This window comes from Numenius arquata, chromosome 12 (assembly GCF_964106895.1).
Source record: "Numenius arquata chromosome 12, bNumArq3.hap1.1, whole genome shotgun sequence".
Taxonomy (NCBI): Eukaryota; Metazoa; Chordata; class Aves; order Charadriiformes; family Scolopacidae; genus Numenius; species Numenius arquata.
The window spans coordinates 27,976,829-27,999,750 of NC_133587.1; the positions used below are offsets into that span (position 1 = coordinate 27,976,829).

General features: G+C 35.6%; 1 protein-coding gene across 2 annotated transcripts in view; it reads right to left on the reverse strand.

The window, feature by feature from the left end:
* Window positions 1–22,922, reverse strand: part of ODAD2 (outer dynein arm docking complex subunit 2) — an 84,175-nt gene that overhangs the window by 33,685 nt on the left and 27,568 nt on the right. For both annotated transcript variants that reach the window (XM_074157497.1, XM_074157498.1), the window contains exons 12-16: window positions 22,538–22,774; window positions 20,031–20,141; window positions 19,376–19,530; window positions 15,699–15,941; window positions 8,017–8,131 (exon numbers count right to left, since the gene is read on the reverse strand). In XM_074157497.1, coding sequence (XP_074013598.1) covers window positions 8,017–8,131; window positions 15,699–15,941; window positions 19,376–19,530; window positions 20,031–20,141; window positions 22,538–22,774 — 861 coding nt within the window. The remainder of the gene's footprint in view (window positions 1–8,016; window positions 8,132–15,698; window positions 15,942–19,375; window positions 19,531–20,030; window positions 20,142–22,537; window positions 22,775–22,922) is intronic.

A 22,922-nucleotide genomic window follows, 5' to 3' on the forward strand; every position in this document is an offset into this window, starting at 1 on the left:
ATAAATTGCATACATCTGAGTATACATGTTAATGATAGGTTTAATGCTTCTATTTTAACAATAATATTTCCTGAGCTGAACAAAGAGGCCAAACACAAAGACATTTTGAGAAGCAATAAAAATGTTTAAAAACATTGGGGTGAGAGGAGCAAGCACGTTTTACTGTATTAACAGGTAATATGTTCATTTTAAATCTACATAATTATTATAACTTTTAATGTAATATTTAACCTGAGGTGACAGATATGAAGAAATATAGATTGTTAAACTACACTTTAAGTGGCTGAAGACGACGGGAAAAAGTAATGGGATTTTTCGTGACTTCACATGACCACATATTCTAACTAGTTGGCAGCAAAGTTTTTATCTTCAGAAAGTACCATATATATTATTTCAAAATTGGATTCAAAGGGAGGAGTTTGCAATCTCAAGCAGTACAAAAATCCCTATCCGGCAGAGATGCTGAGGCCAGCAGAGTTACCTGCTGAGCTAATAAAAGCCTTATCCTGCTACTCTTTAATCACATATTTTCATCCTGTTGAACTGCATGACTATTAACAAAATTTAGTTAACTTCCCTTTTCACTTATTTCTACATCGGCTTCTGCCAAAAGCAGAAATACTGTGAGATAGATCAGCTTTACACATATTTTTTTTAATTAGGAGCAGAAAGCATTACGATATTTGCAGAAAGACAGATCTGGACAAATCACTTCATCTTTGCAGTATTTATATAAGGAGAACATTTGGGATTTTTGAGTTCTCTTGTCATCACATTATATGTTTTTTGTGGTTATTTTCATTAAGTAAATAAAGTTCATCAGCCTTGAGACATTAAGTTCTTGTAAAAGAACTACTGAATTCTTTTGTAACTGAATTCCTTTCTTATTTCTTCCAAAGTGAATACTGGTTTCTTTATTTGAAAGATTTAAAGCTAAACACCGAATTACAAAAACACATTGTGTTTATCTTTAAAAAATACTCCACTTGAAAGATAAAAGTTTCTCCACTAAAAACAAGTAGTATTTCACTCTTAGAACATCTTTAAAAGCTTAAGGTGTCAAAGCTAATTTGTCAAATTGAATTGCTTTTGCCCAAAAGAAGTGATGGTATGGCTGTGTAAATAAACTTTAGTTATCAAGAATCATCTTTAAACTACCTTGAGTGCAGAAAGCTGTCCATTTCCATCCCGTGTTGCCAACTGAGAAACTTATCATCTTAATGCACAATACAATTTAAAATTCAAAATAAAGAAATGCAACGGGTAAATTTCTGTATTATAGCTGTTCAGTGAAATAGGAAAACACACACTTGATATAATGAAGTTTCTATTCATTTTTCTTCTTAAACAACTCAATGATATTATTAATCAAATTACTTAATATTTAAAGGCTAATTTCGTTACTGTCTATACAGCTGTGGAGACTTCCACTATAGCAGAACTGATGAAGAAATACCTTGTAAAATGAGACCGCTTCACTACATTTCACAAGTCTTCTCTTCTGAGAAAATGCAATGCGTTGGGAAAACAACGGCAGACAACCAACATGGATTTTCCTATTCTCTTCAACCCACTGAAGCAGCTAAAACCAAAGCAGCAAAGTAGCTTTAACATGGCTCTAACGCTACTGTGTAGCCTGGAAGAGAAGAATTCCTTACTCCTGGCTCTTCAGAGATTTGATCATCGATCGATCGCACAGTTAAATACTTGGCAAGTCTATCGCTATTGATAGTTTCAAGAAACCAAAGGAAAGTCCATTAGCCAAGCTTACAGCTCAAGAAAGCGCGCAATGCATGTTCTCTAGAAGTTGGCAGGGGAAAAAAAAAAGTCTACGTAGTCACTCGTGCAACTTCTAGTAGTCCTTTTGTCTATTGTTTTCCTTACTTTTCAGTCTGGCTGACTACACCTACTCTTCCTCCCCCTCCTCACAAGTCTCACTGAAGTTCAGTCCTGAGTAAAAGCCAAAATCTTAATTTTTTTCACAGAAGCAATGAAACTAGTAATAGTGAAGTCCTTTGAGGCCACAGTAGAGAAAACATCATGATTTGCTTTAGATTATTTTGAAAAGCATTTTAATAATGGAAGTATAAGAAACAGATAACATTGAGTAACTGGAAAAACTAAACATTTTTTCCATTGGTTTTGGATTGAATTGAATCCAAATAAGTGTCTAAGCAAATTTCTTGTAATTATTAATATTTTTATGAGATAGTCATCATTAATATGTAGTTTAATATTGTACAAATGCAAGACAGCAATATTGGAATGTTCTGAGAACAGCCTAGGTGAACAATCAATGCAGTGACAACACAACCTAATAAATTGTTAATAATTATTGTTTGTGTCTTTGCAATTCTGGCATGATTCCATAAATTAGAGTGGTATATGAGAAGGCAATCATACCATATTGTACCACTTACCATTACAGACCACTGAGAATCTGAACAACAAGCATGAAGTATAAAATATGTTATACTTCAATCAAAAGCTTCTGCATAGATAAAATGATTGCTTGGAATTTTCTGGTTTATATTACGCAGCAAATCAGACACAATGATCTCTATGCTCTTTTCTTGCCTTAAAATCTGTGGAAGTCCCATGTGGTAAGTGAGAGGGTAAAGAGAGGAAAAAAGTGAGATGGACAAGAAGAAAAACCAAAGAGGAGATGAAAAAGAAAAATGTGAGGAGGACAGGGTTTAAACTTTTTATAGATTTTCAAAATCCAATTAGCAAGTCTAATTTAAAAGTACAGAAGCTACATGACAAGCTGTTGACTAGCACGTGCAGCTATTATAAACTAAGTTACAAGGAAAGCTGGTCAAATATTTTCCAGTGGAACAGTATTCCATCAGAAAATGCTAATGGAATGGAACCAAAACCTTCCATAAGAACACAACGACTTCTTGAAAAGTTTTGACAGAAACCAGGCAGAAAGGCAGGCTAAATTACCAACGTGCCTCTTCATCTTTTCTCTTGTCAGCCAGATGGCTGGTGAGTAGCCTGCCAGGCTGCTTGGCTTCTGGTTTTCACAGAATCCCTGACTTTTTGCCTGATGGGCTGCCAAACAGCTGGAAAGCCAGGTCTCCAGGAGCTCCTAAGCTTTTTGGCTTCTTATGGTCTCCAAGCTCTCAGGCAGCTGCTTTGCATGGAACTTAGGACCTGAGGCTCCCCAATGAGGGAGATATGGGTTATGCTCTTAAGTTTCTCTTTGCTTTCCAGCTTTCAGGTTATGTGTTTTATTGGAACTGGGCTCCTATATTTGTAGACACTGAGGACCTCAGGACAATTTATGGCAGTCCATTCAATATCTCCAGGGCAACATACCTATAGGAGGCCCAAACTCCTCATGATAGTTGGTTCACTAAACTTCTAGGCAGCCTGTGTCAAGAATCATTGGACAGGCTGGTTTTGCACGTACCCTGGCAAGCATGGCAGCCAGCTGTGGATTCACCAAGTCAGGTTTAACTTGCTGGGCTTCTTAAATCTCCAAGGATCCCAGTGCTCTGGAAGGCCTGCAGGGCAAGCCAAAAATTCCTTTTTGTCTCTCTTATAGTACTCTTTTGAAATTTAGTTCATAACAAATACTTACAAGTTGGAAAGTCTACATCCAGATATCAGGGATTTAAAACTGCATAAAAATGAGATAAAATATAGAGAAGTATGTGTGATTTATGCTAAAAATGATAATGTCTAGAGAAAACAAATAGGAAAATGGAAAGAGAGCAGAAAGAGCACTAAGTTTAAACTGCCAAGGTTTCTGAATAGAATTGCAAGCAGCACAGCAAGGAAAACAAAGAAACTGGAAAATGCTGTACATATTCAAGCAGCGAATTGTGACATTATAGACTCAACCAAAGAATGGTAAGTAAACAAAAATGTATTGGTACTACTTAAGTAAAACTTTTAAGATATAAAACAAATGAACAACAGTGTGCATTACAGGGCATGACTGCTCTTTATACACTACAGTTTTAAATTAGTAAAATGTGTAAACAAAGCATCTTAATTCATTTAAAACAACAAATAATTTAATTTGTTAAATATCAGAAGAATTTCCAAGCTCAACTACCTTTCTTTGTTACTTTTAGTGAAGAAATGTTCTCTGTGTTTTTACACATATGGTTACGTTGAAATTTCCGTAACAAGGGAGATCTATGTAAGAATCCTAAATAGCATGGGTCATCAGCAGCATACTTTCCACCCACAGGTTAACTCCAGATTGCTGGCTCCGGTAGAAGTCAATTCCTCAGAATATAATACTTTTGCAAGAATGAAGGCTACTTGACCTTCACACATACCCATCTCATGACCCTTCCCTCTTAAACCTGGTTCGGTTTTGATTTTGAGTTTTTTTGTGTCAGCATGGACATTCTCTTTCCCTGTATGTAGGAAATACGTAGACAACTTTAGATGGCTGATCAACCTTCATCAAACCCATTAAATTCCACTGCAGAGCTGAAAGGGATGCAGTAACTTGGCGGGAGTAGAGGAGGGAAATCACGCTTTATCAGGGAAGTGTGAGATGTCATTTTATAAGTACATTTTAAGAAAATAGACTGTCCCTCTCTCTTCCCTCAAATCCCCAGTGTCAGACTGTTTACTTAAATTATTTTGACAGACTTTGTATGTATCAGGCTTCCTAAAGCTTTTTAAGAAAGCCTTTATAATTGTAGTTATAACAAAGTGGAATTTTGTATGTTGAAAGCTGATATGCAAGCACAGACAGAGAACAGACGAAAGGATGAGGCCTGGTTTTACCATCCCATGTTTGTACCCAAAACTCCACTAAATACAAGCACGGAAAATAACCTCTAAAATTTTTTTTTCTTTTTCCCAAGAGATACTATTTAAAGGTTACTCTGTGAGGAAATAGGTATTTTCATACAAACTCAAGCTGGCGGTGTTCCTCGTATTGGCACAATGCCTTTGGGTGAATTTTATAATAGCCCAAATAACATCTTTGTAGAGTTTCTCTAAATTTTTCTGTTTGGGCTCACGTACGTTGGGAGAACACTATAAATACTGTTTTTCAAAGAAGCATCATAACCAAACATTGCCATTCCAACATCAACAGAGTTGAGTAGACTTTTCTTAGCCATTTTTCATAATCATTTGTGTTTCTTGGACAGTGCGCTTACACTTTGTCATTACCAATGTGCCTGCAGTAGTAACTTTTCCTTTTGGAAGTAAGGAACTAATTAATAAGAATCTGCTTCTATTAAATTTATTCCTTTGAATAAATTACATTCTCATCTTTTTATGTCTCATATTTTAAAGAAATGTATGAACTAATTTATCCAAAATCATGAGATATTTGTCTAAGGCTCACAAGTAGCACTCACAGGTGCTGTGCAAATTTTCTCAGCAGAGTTCTACCACCCAAATTATATTACTGCCAGCCCACCTGTGAGACCTTCATTCTACAAGAAATTCTTAAGGCTAAAAATATTTAGAACTAATGCTGGCATTCAGAAGTGAAGACTGATACCAAACCAGTATTACGGCTGTCAGAGCTGTAACAGTTTAGGTACTACAGCATACAATTTATATCCTCTATTTAAAAAGTCTTAGATCTCTCATGCACCAAATATCACTGACCTGTATCATATTGCTATAACAAAATATGATATGGATACAAATCTATTCTATGGGAAGTACTCTGAATCATTTACCACAATGTAACTGTCAATATATATAATCTAGGGTTTCAGGAACTTAGATTCTGCTCCCTTTGCAATTAACTTCCTGTCCAACAGCAGGCAAACTAATTAGACCCAAAAGCTTAAATCTGCCTAGCACCTAAACATCTTGAGATTTCAAGTCTTGGCATTTTGTGACTTTTACCCTTCTAATGGTAAAATAGAAATGATAGACCTTCTGATCTTAAACAGATTATGGTTACAGTAAGAGCATGAGATATAATCACGTACTCATATTCTGTAACAATAACAGCTCTATCAGTAAGATAGATTAGCTTCTAAGATTTTATAAATATCATATAAAATAACCTTTAAGTTGTATTTACAGAAAATGTCCATACAGAAAAATGGATGCTGCACTACATTATTTCTGATACTATTAACAAGTTCTATTTCATTTGTGAATCTCCATGCTACAGAAAAGGATCACTACAGCTTCCACAAAAGAACACAAAAAGAAAACAAATCCAGATTCCAAGCTCACAGCTATATGACACATGGTTTGCAGTCCCAAGCACAGGCTTGGAAAAGCCAGAATGCACATAATCCTTTTGAAGTCATATGCTTATCACTGCTTTTGTATCAAACACTGCTTAAACCAAATTGTGCTCCTTGGAAGATTGTGTAAGTTGTTGAATATTATTAAATTTGAATAATAATAACAAAAATCAATATTTTCTTTAGATAGAAAGAGTTACTGCACTTCCCCAGTGTAGCTATAATCGCTGCTTTATACATATTTCTTTCCATTCAGTGTCAGAGGAAAGGGTATTATTAGTAGGTTTGTTTCAGTGTGCCACTCTGCCTCAGTCTCACACAAAGAACTCTTTGTGGGGTCACAGATTAGCATTTGGGCAGGCAGCCAAGAGAGATGAAAGGAGGATGGCTACACTAAGGATATACATAGCTTACACTCATCGAATACCCAGTGGAAAAAAACAAGAAAAAAACCCCATGTAGTCTATAATTTCAGTAGCTGTCCTCTATCCCCTTAGCTTCCGAAAAGGTGATTTTAGTGGAAGATCTAGAATGTGGAGTTCTGTTCTGGCACTAAAGGTTGCAAAGTCTTACACGTAATAAGTATTACCTCAGTTCTGAGATAAAGGAATATTTTAACATTCAGTTATAGCAATATTGTTCAAGAGAGAGGCAGGTATAGTCATATCTTGACAGATGAGACGTATACACCCCACCATCAGGTAACAAAAAAAACTTTATTATACTAGAGTGTATATATTTTTTAAAAAGATGGAAAGATAATTCAGGATAACCAGCATGCTTGAAAAATGGCAGGCAAGCTGCCATCGTAGAAATCATTGTGAAGAAATAGAAAATGCTTAAGTTATAAAAATCAAGACCAAATGTTCTTACAACGTATCTACATCTATCCATCTATATAAATTAATAGCAACCAGACAGTGCTCGGTTTCAAACAGGAAACACTTCCCACAAAGGATGCTAAGGATATCTAGCACTTCAAAGGAATTTCCATTCTTTACACATTCAGGATCTCGAATGATAAGTAGAAGGGTATGTATTTGTAGTACAGTAGAGAGAAGGTGCAAAAAATGCATTAAATGTGGAGGCAAATTACAAACAGTAAATATTACCGTACAAGGATTAAGGAAAAAAGTCTACTTAGTATTCCAGGAACTTCTAATGGGAAACAAAACCTTCACCATTTATTTTACCACAGGTCAGTGGTAAGAATTCACCGAAGATGACTTGCAGTTTATATTCACCATTTTATCTCTATTTGGAAACCGACATGAAATAAATGAATAGCTCAGTCTTCTGTGTACAACTGACCTGCACAACAACCACTATTCACAACTGGCACTTTTTGTTGGCAGTCTGAGCAGAAAATCTAAGGATTACATTGGCACTGAGTCTGAAATATGCTCTGAAACCAAATGATGGTCTCTTGAGAACATAGCTGAAGTACCTCATAGTGGTGATCAACTACAACTACCTGTGCTATTCATAGCCTGTGAGTAGAAGCTTTCTGTTTTCAGCATTGTCAGATTTTCAGCATGCTTTATTTGGGAACAATAAGTTTAGGTCCTGATAAGTTATTAAAATATATTTTCCAAATACAGCGAGAACTGTAAAGGCAAAACAGAATGCTATAATAAGTGCTAGATGGAGAACTATTCACTTTTGAAAAATGAACACATGCATTTTTTTAAGCAGTTAACAGAATGAAATAAAGAGATTGTAAGTAGCAAACAGCAAAGCATTGCTGGAAATGATCCAAATATAAAAATTATATGTGAGCATATATATAACAAAACTATTACTTTAAATACAGTCTTACCTTAGCATTTTCAATGCAAGGACAAATAGCCCAAGCTGCACTTGCTTGAACATCTGGATTAGGATTTTTCAACAATGACCATAACAAACGAACTCCATCTAGACGGTCAATTATCCTATTGCAGAAACAGACCCAAAAAAGAGATCATTAATTATGGAGTAGACAATGTTAAATTTTAAACCATATCCATTTGTTTGGAACACTGATTTAATAGATACTGGTACGATTTCCTTTAACATACTGTTTAGTTTTACGTAAGTGCTTGTGTTTTATTGTCAGTTAATTGCCATCAACATAGCCTGTAAACATGCTTACTATAGCAGACGGGTGTGAACACACGATGTAAAGAGAGAATATGTTTTCTAACTAAGTCTCACTAATGCTGTTTACTTTTTTCTCAGCACTGTCATTCAAAATGCTTATAGAAGATAAAGTAAACTACATTATAACCAGAACTCATAAATGTGAAAACAAGCGTGTGACTTTTTAATGATCTGCATGCAAAGTGAAATCTGAATTCAAGCATACTGGCTTCTTTCATATAGTAACAAATACTTTCCAAAACAAATATTTATGCCCAAAACTATGTACTTAACTTTTTATTCAGTCTATGCTTAATGTATTTACCTTACTCTATGACATATTTTAAAATACTATGTTTCTAATCTAGCATTAGAAATTAAAATGGTCACACCACAGTGCATCCTTTGTTGGGCACGAATAACGTGTAACTTGTTTCCCATGTGTTCCTTCCCAACAAGACTAACACTGAACACTATGTTATAATTACTTAAACACACTGTAATCAAACTATCTTCGTAACTAGCTGAAAAATGAATTATCATCAGAATCATCTCTACACCATCTGTGTTATGTTTACATATCAATCAGGCTTGGGGATCATAACTTCACATTAGGGTCCACTGAATACCTTCAATGGAAAGGAAGGTCAAACAAAATTTAATAGCCTTTACAAACATGCCTTTTTTTCAAAAAGTTATGTTAAACCCAAAGCAGATGAGCTGAAGATTAAAAAAAAAGCAAATATACCTTCATTTTCTAACCTCAAAAGTAAAAGTTCAATTGTATAAAATTAGTCTACATCTTTGATTGTAAATACAAGAGAAATTTAAATATAGATTGTGCTTAAAAACATCACATAAACCATCTCACTTGTGTTCAGGAAATTTTTAAACTATTTATAAAATCAGCTTTGTATGTAATCCCACCTTCATTTGAAGCAGAAAAAATAATTAAGGACATGAACTCTGTCTAAAATAACCAAGGACGCAAACTGGTTAAACAATGATATTTTCCAAAATAATACTTTTTTGCACAAAGCTAGGGTTGAGATACTATAAGTTATTTAAGATCTGCTAATTTTAATACAGCTTATTTTACATACTCAGCTCCGAATCAATTGCAAGAAAATCATCATTCAAAGGACAAATTCAGAAATCTTAAAGCATCAAAGTAAAACAGCATGATCACAACCTACATAATAACACAGATATGTTCAACATAGTAAGGATGATTTAAGTAAAAGCTTCAAAAAAAGCTTTTAAATCCCTCCAAACTCCCAACACTTTTAAGCACTTTTAACATTACTTTCCTGTCATTTCAGAAAGCACAAGGAACTTTTTCCTATATTGGAATTAATTAAAAAAGAACCCATGAATCTTTCTTCTAGTCAAGCGGAGTACTGACCATTTACCAACATGAGGTACTTCCTCCCAAGAGGGACTAAATATAAATGACCCAGCTCCAACCAGTATATAAAAATCAAGAGATAGAAGCCAAACACTGAGCTCACCTTTTTCCACCACACTTAAAAAAACAACCTCTAGGCTGATTTATTTTTCCTTTCTATTTTTTCGAAAGCTTCCTTTTCAATTTAAAGTTTACTTTCATCTTCTTTTCAGTTTTCTTGTCTTCGGCTTTTCACGGTAAACCAACCTCACTCTATAGTTCATTTTCTAAAGAAGAGTTTTGCCTTTTGCTTGAAGACCAGAAAGACCAGTTGTCTTACACCCAACAGAACAACTCAGAAAGTATAGTCCTCAGTCCATTCAACACGTATAAAATCAAACTAAAAAACAGTATGGACAAACCAGACAAACCTCCAAAGTACATTGCTCATTCCCGATTACTGCTTTCCTTCAGTTACACCAGATCAACTCAAATGAAGAGAACTTTATGTACAAGAATGATGCTCTTAAATTCTCATACTGGAAGAATAATCATTGTGTAATCACCATACAAGCACAAACCTTATTATTTTCATTTTGCTAAGAACATATATTTGCCAATTAAAGAAAGCATTACTAAACAAGTGACTAGTCCTTCCTCGGTTCAATTTCTCATCTTTCTACGGTTGCACTGCACAATGTAGCAGATGAAGAAACTGGGTGTTAAATGAGCATATCTGCTATAAAAGCAAAGGGAACACTAAAATAAATGGCCCTGAAAAATGTTATAAAATGGCCCTGAAAAATGTTATAAAAACTCTATAAAAGTGCTTAGACATTAGCTTCTTTCCTATGTGAAAATTCCTTTTGAAGTGGAAAAAAAACCACATTTGGGTTTCTTTACAAATAAACAAAGAAAGAGATGGGAAAATAGACCTGTAATCTTGAAAATTTAAGCTCTGATGGCATTACACTAAACAATATTCTGATTTGCTTTTGTATATAGCTTTTGTATCTAATTTTCTTCCCAAAATTTATTTTAACATTATTAGCAGGATGCTGTAATAAAGCTACTTACCACAATAAACACAAGCAAACATATCTAGAAATTTACTTTGGTTGGCATTCAATTCTGTATTCATCCGTAGCTAGTACATTAGTCACTCTGTGGTTACAGTCACTTTAAATGATATATATTATAACTATTTGTTGACATCATGATGATAAAATTAAACTACAGTTAAATCTGTATTAGGCAACCACTCATAGGACTGTTAAAGGACAGTTCTTCTAATAAAGATGCAGAACATTTCCTTTGAAAACTGAAGGGAATCTCATAAAAGCTGAAATAATATGCTATTTAGTTGATATAAAAAAATCTTAATATTTAATATTTTAAAGTTCAAATATTTAACTACTTTATAGAATAGCTGACTACATGTATGTAATGTATCTAATGTATAGAACACTATTAATAGTCACAAGCTTGAGAAGTTTTCAAATCATGAAAGTCACTCAAAGTACAAATGTAAACTTTATTATAGGTAATTGTCATCTGGTGTTATTTACCATAAGTATATAACAATATATAAATATGCAGAGTTCAGAAGGAAGAGCCCAGATTCTGAACTATCATTGCTCTATACCTTAACATAGCAGAGACATCTGCTGGACCCGGACCATGATGGCCACCTCTTCTGATTCAAAGCTCTATGCCTTGTCATAGACTGTTCTTATTTGGTCAATGATATAATTCAGAACAAGCTGTAAATTATTCTGCTCCTCAAAATAACCAAAAATAGTTGTATAGGCAGTTAGAAATAGGTGGAGTGAAGAGGCGCTTCTACCATACCCTCCTGTGCTGGCCAGACATGATTAGAGCAGAGATGAGGGGGTATGCAGCTGACATCACTCCTACAAAGAGGCAACTGCAAGGTGTATGAGCAAAACATCTTCCTGGTTTCCACACAGAACAGTTGACGTGTGGTATATACATAATATGTCTTATGAGCATATAATTTTAATGCCATTAAACCTATTCAAAGATTACCAGAGTGTCTAGGACAGCCTCTGGGAAATCTCAGGTTACAGTGAATTTGCTATTTGACCAGTGCAGATAGTTTAATAAAATAATTTTTTTTAATTACTTTTGTTGGCTGTTTACAGTCAACAGTTGTTTGATAAAGACTTCACATTATTTCATTTAAGAACCATGATATATATCATGACATCATTGAACATCATGAGATATCTGTGCCAGACATGAGTTACCATTCTAGAAATCTACTTTGTTTTTTTATACATCTGAAACTAGCAAAGAGTTAATCTGAAATAGTACTTCTCTTTCAAATTCAAACTTAATATTGAACATTTCCAGTAGAAACTTCAATATGTATTGCTTAAACACACATGCATATACACAGCCTAGACATCTGTTTGTCATATCTATCATCTTTTTCTGTTACAGTGTTATTTGCTTTTGAGAAATCTAGTTTAATTGCCTGCTGATTTAGACCACAAAATCAAATGTAAATAAACAAAGTTATACTGACTCTGTATTGTGCTCACTGGTAAGATTACAGGGTTTAATTCTGGCATATTGTAATCTTGTCTTTTTTGAAACCACAATTTAGCATGTTTCTTAAAAGTTTCACTAGTTGCTGTGGGCTGCTTTGATAAATAGTATTATATACCAATGACTCAAACTCCATCTGTTTGGCTAAAATAATTGTATGTTTTAGTTTATAAGATTCTAAACCCTCAGTTTTGAATGCTAGAGATAAAGTCTATAGGTTTTCAAACAAAAAGAGCAAATGAAAATCTAGTGCAATTAAAGAATATGCAATAGTCCTCTGTTTTTACTAAGAGAAAAAGAATAACTTGTAAAAAGTTCCTCAAAAAGACAAACTTTTATAAAAGACAGGCAGTGGCATCTCTGTCAGTAGCGGTGCAGCAGAGAGAGTATGGAGAACAGCTTCAAGCTGTCCACATAATAGTAAGGAAGTTCAGTCATATAGTTATGTTTTTTTTAAGAAAAATCAACTTATTTTTTGCTGTGAGAGAATCTGGCTCCTGTTCTTTATTTTACATAGCTCAACAGGGTCAATAAGAATCACTTCATTGCTTTAAGTTGCCTTAAAGTAAAGGTTTGGTGCAGAAAAGTAAATGCACCAGTAACTTCCACTCAGTAGTTGTGGATGTTAAAGTGTCAACTAGGAAACATGACAGAGACATAATATATAAAAGACATATAGAAGCTGTAGATTCATCTATGCTGATCTGCTAGTCTTCTCTTTGCCAGTGCAAGCTTTCATCATGGAACATATGATGAATGTACAGTATTTCCCTCAGAAACTAACCGCACTGTTTGACGCAACACTCAGTTTTTTATTTCTTATACTAATCTCATCTTCTTCGTTACACGTCCTTGACTCATTCACAGAAACTACCTGCACTCCACTCTTGGTCTGTATGGTTTCCACATACCTACTGTATAGGCACATTTGAAATAGAAGACTGCTCAAGTGAATATTTAGTCTGTAATCCACAATTTGTTAAACACACACAGTTAATGAAATGTAAGAATACATTTGAAAATTCTCAATCCTTATGAGGTCTTGATACTAGTTTTAAATTTCCCTGCTTTGTTCTGGGTTTCTAGTACATATGAAAGTCAATGACAGTAGAATCCAGAAAAATCATCATAGTTTTCATAATTTCTGTAAGGCCAATTTCTGTAGCCTCTTTAAACAGTGCTTGTCTGTATCAGATGACAAAGAAAACAAACCTTAAGACCTGCCATTCAAATTTGCCTGGAGAAAAACTAACAGTATACAACAACTGATCTCCTGGAACCTGCCAAGCCATTCTGAGGAGTGATTATGAAATAAGGAATGTAATAGGGATCCATCCAGATGAACCAGGAAGACCAGAAACATCTAAGTATCAAACTGCAACAGGAAGTTCTCATCACTTGTATATACTTAAAGGCTACAAGCGGCTTGGCTTTGCTTCTTTCTAGAAGACAGTCTTAGCATCTCCACATTCTTCTTAAGATGTGTCCTTTTGGTTAAGAACTTCAGAAAATGTTTATAGAAAGAGAATAAACTCCACAGTAGTTTCTAACAAGACTACTTACTGGTTTAGTCCCAAATTCTGCAAATACAAGAAAGTGACACTACAGACTATATATCCTTTATGTCTTTGGTGACTTACTCTTCCCAAAAAGGAGGAGATCAGCTTGGATGAGGAGCTACAATTTCAATTCCTGCTCTGCTGATCTGAGAGGAGAAGGGAAAGGAATGGATATCCCGTTGTTTGGGGTTCTTTTTGGTGGGGTGGGGAATCTAATATCTTAAACCTGTGAGAGGCAGAGAACTCAACCAAACAAATCATTTAAACATGTGAGTAGTTGCACTGGTGTCAATGTTTTAACTAATCATTGTTTTTAAATATTTTGCTGGATTGGTACCAAACTTTTCCACACCTGGATGAATCACTCCTTGGGAAAAGAGAGCAGCCTTATCTCTTCTAGTACTACAAGCTTAAACAGCACAATACAACAGGTATCTCTCACAGTCTCGCCAATAATAATAATTTCTGAGTAATTTTTTTTTTGTAATAGTAAAAACTATATTCTTGATCTAAGGTCTTGCTTACTTGTTAATGTTTTAAAATATTTTGAAAAACATTTTAAAAGTTGAGAACCTTCAATAGACAATTTTTCATATGAACCAAAATCGACATTTGATTTCTTTGTCCACTCTTTGCAAACTCTACTAAATTTTGGTGCAAAAAACCCTGTACTTTCTTCTTCTTAAAAACAAGATGGACTTTGTTCATCACCATTTTAGTAGCAACTTGTGTTATTTTTGGTGCTTATACTGACCACATTCCAGTATGAAGTTATCCATACTGGATACTACAAGTGATAGTCCTGGAGCATGTCTGAGGTTTTATAAATATAAATTTATATTCATTGGCATTTAACTCAGTTGATTTACAATATTAATTCTGTTATGTTTATACATTATTTTAATGGCTGATTTTCAGTGAGATACGTTGTGAACGTGATTTCATTTATGTATAATTTTATGCTGCACAGCTAACTGTTCATACAACCCATGTTTACAGTTGTGTACCATCTAGCCTTTTGCCACTGGGTGACAGCCAAAGCATGAAAACAAAAGCCCTATTCAGGAAAAGAATTCCCTGCACTGCTATATGAATATCAAGTGAATTATGCAAATCAGAGCAGGAGGAGTTTAATAAAACTCTCTTTCTGACCTTCCTTGTGTATAAGGAGGGAAATATGCTGAGAATCTTGAGGTAAATATCCCTGTAAGGGAACAGTAAGCACAGTAAATGCCGACCTCAATGTTTAACTGGAACACTTAATCATAAAATTCAAGGATCTTTTTAAGCTGTACAAATCTACATCACAAAACCAAAGAGTGTTTTTCTTTGGTTTTGCAAATGAATAAGAGGGAAGAAAAGGGTCAAAAATAAGTCTGAGTTCATAAAAGAAATGATGGAGAGTGACAAAGCGGATAAAATATAAATAATACTCCAAAAATTTTAAAATTGTTTTTCATGACATTGCACATTTCCTCTTGGAATTACTTTCTCTAATTGAGGCTATTATTTATGATTTGAGACCAGATGTAAAAGGAGGCGGCAAAACAGGTACCTGTCACATAGCCCTTCAAAATGGTGCTCTGTAACTTTGAATTTTAACTTTAATGAAAACCAATTTACTAAAGTTTTATCTAATTTTCCCCAAAAGGCAAAAGCTTCTATATAATTCCTTAATGAAACTTTTTTATATATATATAGCACATTTTACAGTAGGATACAACTAACCCACACAGCCCTGTGGAAAACAAGAAGTAAAATATCCCTTTAAGTCAGATTAGACTTGACTATATTTGTGCCAGAATTACTAAAAAAAGTTTCTTTTCAATATTTAAAATGCTATGAATATGAATAGCTTACATCATATTTTCGCGTTCTGTTGCACAAGCCCCCACTGCTTTGGTGACATTCACAAGTAGTGCCTGATCAGTTCCAGTAAGTAACTTCACTAGAGTTGGTATTCCACCACATTTACGGATAGTAGTTCGATTTATGGGCTCTTGGCAACATTCTCCCAGTGCTCCAACGGTATTTACAAGAACTTCCTCAGGCTGGTCAGTGAGCAGTCCTACCAAAGCTTCTACGGCTTTACATTCCCGAAATCTAAAATACAGAAATAAACCCAAAGTTGTTATTTTGAGTATGTTACTGTTATAAGTTTACTTTTATAATTAAAGTATAATTATAATTAGAGTATAAAGTTTAATTTCTGCATGTAAAGTATCATGTTGAAGAAATCACAACATAGGTAAAACTTCAGTTCTTGATAGTGTAATATACAGCATAATTTCTTACTCTACCTTTTTAAATACATTTCTTTAATTAAGCTATCTAGGAATCTGCAGAGCGGTTTGAGGGGTTTTTAAAACTTGACACGCAGATGCAACATCTATAAACAGCTGAAAACATTCTGGAAGACTGGCAAGTACCGTAGCATCCTAACTTTCAGTACTTTTTCCCGCCGTGTTAACAATAGCTAGAACAGTAGCGTATCAGACCCTCTTCCACCTCTCTGGACCAAAGGATCACCCTTACTTTTATCTAAATGTCAGTCTTTAGAGAGTTTGCCCTGACCAGTTTTATATTTAGTTCAGGCCAAATAAGTCCATTATCCTAAGGTCAGACCTATAGTTCTAGTACATTTCTATTGTACTATGTTAGATTCCATTTTGATATCAAGTAATTGACAGAAATTTGAGCTGACTGCTATATTAACACTTCCCTCATTCTTCACAGCACTTTTGCTACTAAAAAAAATATGTCTTTAAAAATCCTGAAGGTCCCATCCTGCAAACAGATGCATGCTAAACCTCTGAAGTCATCTTTCAGAACAGGACTTTACTCCTCAGTACTGGGGTTGACTTCTAAGTTCATTTTGTTCAGAACTTACAAGATTCTTAACAAATACTGTATCTTCCCTTCATACATTTTCTATGATACACCTTGACAATTTCACTTGGTATATCAAGCTAGACCTAACCTGTATATTATCCAATAACTATGCTTTGATTTATATCTTTGTGTAAACATGCATAGTTCCTGTCCTAAAGAGATAATTTCTCTGAGGGTACAGAATTCTCATTCATGCTTCCCCCACGGCCCCTAGCTTCTGAAAATGTCTACTTGAGCTACAAAGACTCTTCATTTTCCAGGAGTCAGTTGTACATGTGGCTTTTCTTTCACACATTGAAAAAATAGTATTTTCTAGGTTTTGGCAGCAGAACTAGAATTGTTTCAATACAAGTTAATCTTTCCAAGCTGGTTTATCAGTGTAACAATTAAAGTAACTGAGAAATGAGAAACTTCTATTTTTCATGATTCAAGCCTTTGCTTAAGGAGGAATATTTCTCTCTTTGTTCGCTATGATTTGGAAGTTTCCCTATTTTTTTTCAAGAGAGAACAAAACCAGCATGAAAAAAAGAGAGCAACAAAGCAAGCAAATAATTTTTTAAAAACCTTGTTTTTCTCTGGCTACTTTATCTGTGTTGCATATCAACTGCTTCACAGATGGAATGATATGAGCTGGCTCTGCAATGGGCAGGCTACACTGTGACAGAGCTGTTGGCTCAGGCCATCTTGCATCCAGAAGCAGTATGGCTGCTTGAACACAAACGAAGCTGAGCTAGTCAGGCCCAGGCACCTGTACCAGCTCATTGCTGAGTCAGCACAACATCTCAGTAATGTACTTCAGGTATAGGAAATACTGTGGAGTAGCTCGAAGACAATTAAGTGGCTCTGCAGGAACCAGCAGAGTTTGTTAGTTCTAGCTTCATGCCAGGCTCAAGCTCATCCCTCCAGATCTACTTACGTGTTTTCATATTATCCTCCCACCCTGTTCTGTAGTGCCCTCCCATCCTGAGTTTGGGTAGGGTTTGCTGCTTCAGACTCAGCACTACATAATGCATGAATTCAGCTCATCTGGAGCTGCGCCTGGCCAGTAACCTTCGTGGAGCGTCAAGCACTTGCCAAAGATATGCGAGTAGCCCAGCAAAAATCTGTTTGCATTTGGACAGAATTATTGGCTACAGCTATACTAATAAATAAAACAGGCGATGGCTCATTCTCTAGCCCTGAGGACAAGAAGCACACCATAGCATCCATATGGCTAAAATCTCTTATCCTCACAATTCAGGGTGGCCTCACCCATTCTGCCTAATGGAAACAATCTGTTGCCTGCACTGTTCCCAAGGAGTGTCTGGGCATTGTCTGGGAGAGCGCTTGCTGGCACAGGCCAAACTGTGTAAGGGACTGTGCTAGCAGTTAAACAGTATGGATGATCATAACATAGTGCCTGAACCTTGAAAGATTTGGCACTGTTTAGTTTACCAGTATAGAGAGAGCCATTCGGTCCATCTCATCACTGATTGATCTAGAAACAGAATGCCTCTGTGCAGATACCCAACACCCACAGAAAAGAAGGATAAACCCTCCTGAAAAGCCAGGTTACTGTGCAATCAAAAAGGCAAAAAGCAGCAGGACAGCAGTAGAGTAGGTAAAGACCACGGCTCTGTATACTAAGAGTTTGGGAACTCATTTAGGACAGTAAAAAGACAGACTGTAAACACTTATTACTGGGATTCTTTCTGATCTCTATCCAGCAATTATCTATCATATCTGCTTGTCCAGCAAAGTACACTAAAATTAAGGCTGCACGAAGAATTTACGTCTTACTGATACTCCTTCCAGTCTACAAATCTTACATTCCTCTGTACAGAGCAGCATAACTTCAGCAGGAAGCCAAGCACATACTCCAGTGGAGTAGGCTTTTTATTTTTTAGGTAAAGTGCATTAATCTGATAAATGAATTTTAGATGAGAGAGTTGAGTATTCTCAATCATTAAGCTGTTCCATGAAAGGTAGAGGGTGATAACTCCTGCTGTCACATTCTCAGATAATCATTCAAAACCTTGGTACTGAAAGGTTGCAGGTACCTATGGTAGGACTCTCATCCGTTAATTCCACTCATTTAGAAGCTGGGTGTCCAGATTAAGCTACTTTTCTGAGCCCCTTCTGTAGTCAAGGAGAGAGGCATCTAGGCTAATTATCCTAGATTCCAGTATATTTCAAAAGTAGGTGGACCTAATATGTATTAGATATCTACTCTAGGATGAGATAATTTGTTCTCTGTCTCTCTTTACGTAAAACATGAAAGCTACTTGTGCTAACTACTCTCTCTACCGTGCAGCATTGATTCCGGTTTATAAGCTACAGAGAGGAGTGGGGATATCATATACACCCACGTGTCAAATGTTTAGTGTAGTACACCTTCTGACTCAGCATCTTATACCTTAACTATTCTTTAGAGGCACCAATTGTCCCCATTCACTCTTAAGATTCTAGGAACTTAATACTCTTTTCACTGTACCCTGATGAGGTCAGGTGGCAATTTTTTAAGTACTATAACACCCAAGTTGAAAGCCCAAGTGATTATAAAGAATGGTTTTGAAGAATCATAACATAACAATTTTGAAAACAATATAGGCCCATAAAATAAAAACAAGAGAATGTAATAAATGTTTGTAAAATTAAATTGTTACTTTGACACATTTTCTCTACTGATTGCACATTTCCAGATTGCTCCCGTCACAGCTGCTAAAAGTTGTTTGTTTTCAGAGTTACCAAGCAGAACAGATAATGGTGCTAGACCTCCATGCTGTCTAACCAGGTCACGTGTTTCTTTATCTTCCGCACACTATACAAAAAAATTAAAAATATATATTATGTAAAACATGTAAAACGATGCCTCTAAAACTAGGTGTATGATGTTGTGACTAGAAAAAATATTACAGAAGAAAACAAATATCTTACTAAAGTATCTGAATATGCTAATAACTCACTAAAAGTCTGACAGTAAACCACTGCTGTATATACTGCAGTGCTTATACTATCACCCTGTCCACCTTGTGGGCAAACAAACATAAAAAAACCAAAGCAGCTATCTGAACAGCATGCCCCACCTCTCACCATTGGTTATCTGTGCAATTTAGAGCTCGCACACAAGGAGAGCAAGTATGAATTAAGCTACAATATTAAATATGCAGATATAATATTCTCAGAAGAACTAAGCCAAAGATCATCAACATTTTTATAAAGTAATTTCTTACACATTAGAGAAATAGTAAAAACTGACAACCACATGAAAACAAAGGGCTAATCCTGACTCTGATCTACTGATTATAATGATACAATTACCTTAAATATGGCATTTGCACAATGCATCTGAAGCTCCTCATGTTCGCTACTCAGATTTTTCACAAGGTTCTCGATCATTCCTTCTGTCCTTATTGCAAGTCTGTAACTTGGCTAAAAAGATAAACTGCATCTTTTAAATCTTGCATATTACCAGTTAATAACCCTAGTCACAATAATAATACAGGCTTTGATATTGAGAAGCCTTGTACTTCATTTTAAGCACAAGTCGTCTGCATTGCCTTGAAAATACTATTGATGTTCTCAAAGTTAATCAAATACATACATTCTCTGCAGTGCTCTTCCAATCACCTGTAAAACCAGATGCTGCAATGCCTATTTTGTAGCCACCTGGCTTAAACAGAATTCAGAATATTCTGAAAGGTGTCCAGACCCCCTGCTCAGAGCCAAGGAAGAAAAAGATAATTCAGAATGGGATCAAGAAATACCCACTCATTTCATTGAGAGCCAGCAGCCAAAACAACAGATCTATTCCTAGAACAAGGTTAGAAAAATATTGTCATGGTTTCAGCTGAGATGGAGTTAACTTTCTTTCTAGCAGCTGTTAGTAGCGTTATGTTTTGCATTTGGGATGAGAAATAGTGTTGATAGCACACTGGTGGTTTTGGTTGTTGCTATACTCTCAAGGCCTTTTCTGCTCCTCGTACGGCCCCGCCAGCAAGCAGACTGGGAGGGTGCAAAAATTTGGCAGGGGACACAGCCAGGACAGCTGACCTCAACTGACCAAAGGGATATTCCATGCCATATGATGTTACACTCAGTATATAAAGTTGGGGTATATAAAGTATATAAAGTTCCTTCTTCTCAGGAAGAAGGGGACATTCGGAGTTATGGTGTTTGTCTTCCCAAGTAACATGTTGGAGCCATGCTTTCCTGGAAATGGCTGAACAGCTGTCTGCTGTTGAGAAGTAGTGAACTTTTTTTTTGCTTTGCTTGTGTGCGTGGCTTTTGCTCAACCTATTAAACTGTGTTTACCTCAACCCACAAATTTTTCCTCACTTTTACTCTTCTGATTCTCTCCCCCATCGCAACTGGTGGGAGTAAGTGAGAAGCTGCATGGTCCTAGCTGCTGGCTGGGGTTAAACCACAACAGTCCTTTTTGGCACCCAATGTGGGGCTGGAAGGGTTTGAGATAATGACAGATTTGATTAGAATGTGCTAGATCAAATTTATAGCTGTTGTTGCTGTTATTAATTGGCAGGCTCCTGTGTTTGCCATGGGGTTTGGAGTTTGCCTGCCTTTGCAAGACTGCGAATTAGAGTCTTGTGCTCTTTAGTGCTTCTCACTTTTGCTGCTTGCTCTACTGCTTATCATTTTACCCTGCTGTGCCTGGAAACAGCAACGATAACAGCAATGGTGATGCGCCTGGGTTGGCGATGGCCAGGGCTGTTGCTTTTGGTGCTGTTGTACTGGCCAGGCTGGAAACTGCAGTGTGAACTTGAGTCAAAACAACTCCATAGACACAAAGGTCAGTGAAGAAGGAGGAGGTTCTTTAGGCACTAGAGCAGATTTGCCTGCAGCCCATGGTGAAGAGAAACATGTTCTTAGAAGGAAATTTAAGTGATCTTTTCTTCCAAATTTTAACCTACAGGCATTTTAACAGAGGACCATTATTAATAGAGGGGAAACATCTGTGGAAGAGACACTTTTAATGTTATTTCCAAATTTGGCCAGATAAGAAACCTTTAAAAACTTCACCTTCTCAATATAAACTTAATGAAGTTAAATCTGCAAGGTTGCTGTCTCATGGAGCATGCATAAACCTGTGTAGTTCAAGAAGCTAATTTTGAAAATACAGTGTTTTATAATGCAAAATATTTTGAAAAATCATCTTATCTACCATGTCTAAAATTGACAAAGAGAACTTATGTATATTTTTGACCTTAAGTACAATGCATCTTAATTTCAAATATGACTCCACAAATGGAGAAATAACCACTCATCTTATATGGTGACAATAAAAAATACTTGTATTCAAATTTAAAAAATGAATATATTCAAAGTTGTGAAATTTGCCAAGGAAATACATAGAAAACCCACATATATTCCTTTCTGTTTGAAATCAATCAGTCACTGTTGTAAACAATTCACAAGGACATTGTAAACCACACTGCCCTGCACTGCACTGGATTTTCTTGGGCACATCTGCAGGTTAGCTATGTAGAATTTAAATGTACTGATTAACCAGAATATAGCATCTTAAGTTGCCAGATTTGTCAAGTATGATGAAAAAAATAAGAAAACAATGAAATTGATTAAGGATTTCATTTCGATATATTTGCTTTCACAAAATAGCCTTTTAAAGAAAAAAAATACGTGGTGTTTACTTTATTACAAGCTGTGACATCAAAACCAGTTTGACCACACAAAGCATGTACTTCCTGATGGGATACCTGCCCTGGTTTAAGTGACAGTCAAATGTAGTACTTCCCTTTAGTAGGTAATTATTTTAATGATTAGAAGTAATTTAGCTATATGTGTTTACTTACCTCTGAGGCACATTCTTGTAGTGTCCCCGCTACTGGGGTTAAGATGTTTGCATGTGAACATTTGAGCCATTTAGCTAATAATGGAATGCCACCAGCTTTACGGATTGCTGCTTTATTTTTGGTGCTTTTGCTGCAGCTCCAGAGTGCCAAAGCCCCACAGCGTGCCATTTCAGTATCTTTTGCTTGGTATGACGTTAGACTGCTTGATCCCACTGAATTACATCCCAACAGCCCAACCTAAAAAAACCATTTTTTTCATTATCTACTGGGAAATTTGATATTATACTGCTTTTTAATGACAGTGAACACTACAACAAGAATCGCGTATGCAACATATGACATTTTTTTTTTGGACAAAAATATGCATATGACAAGACAAATTTTA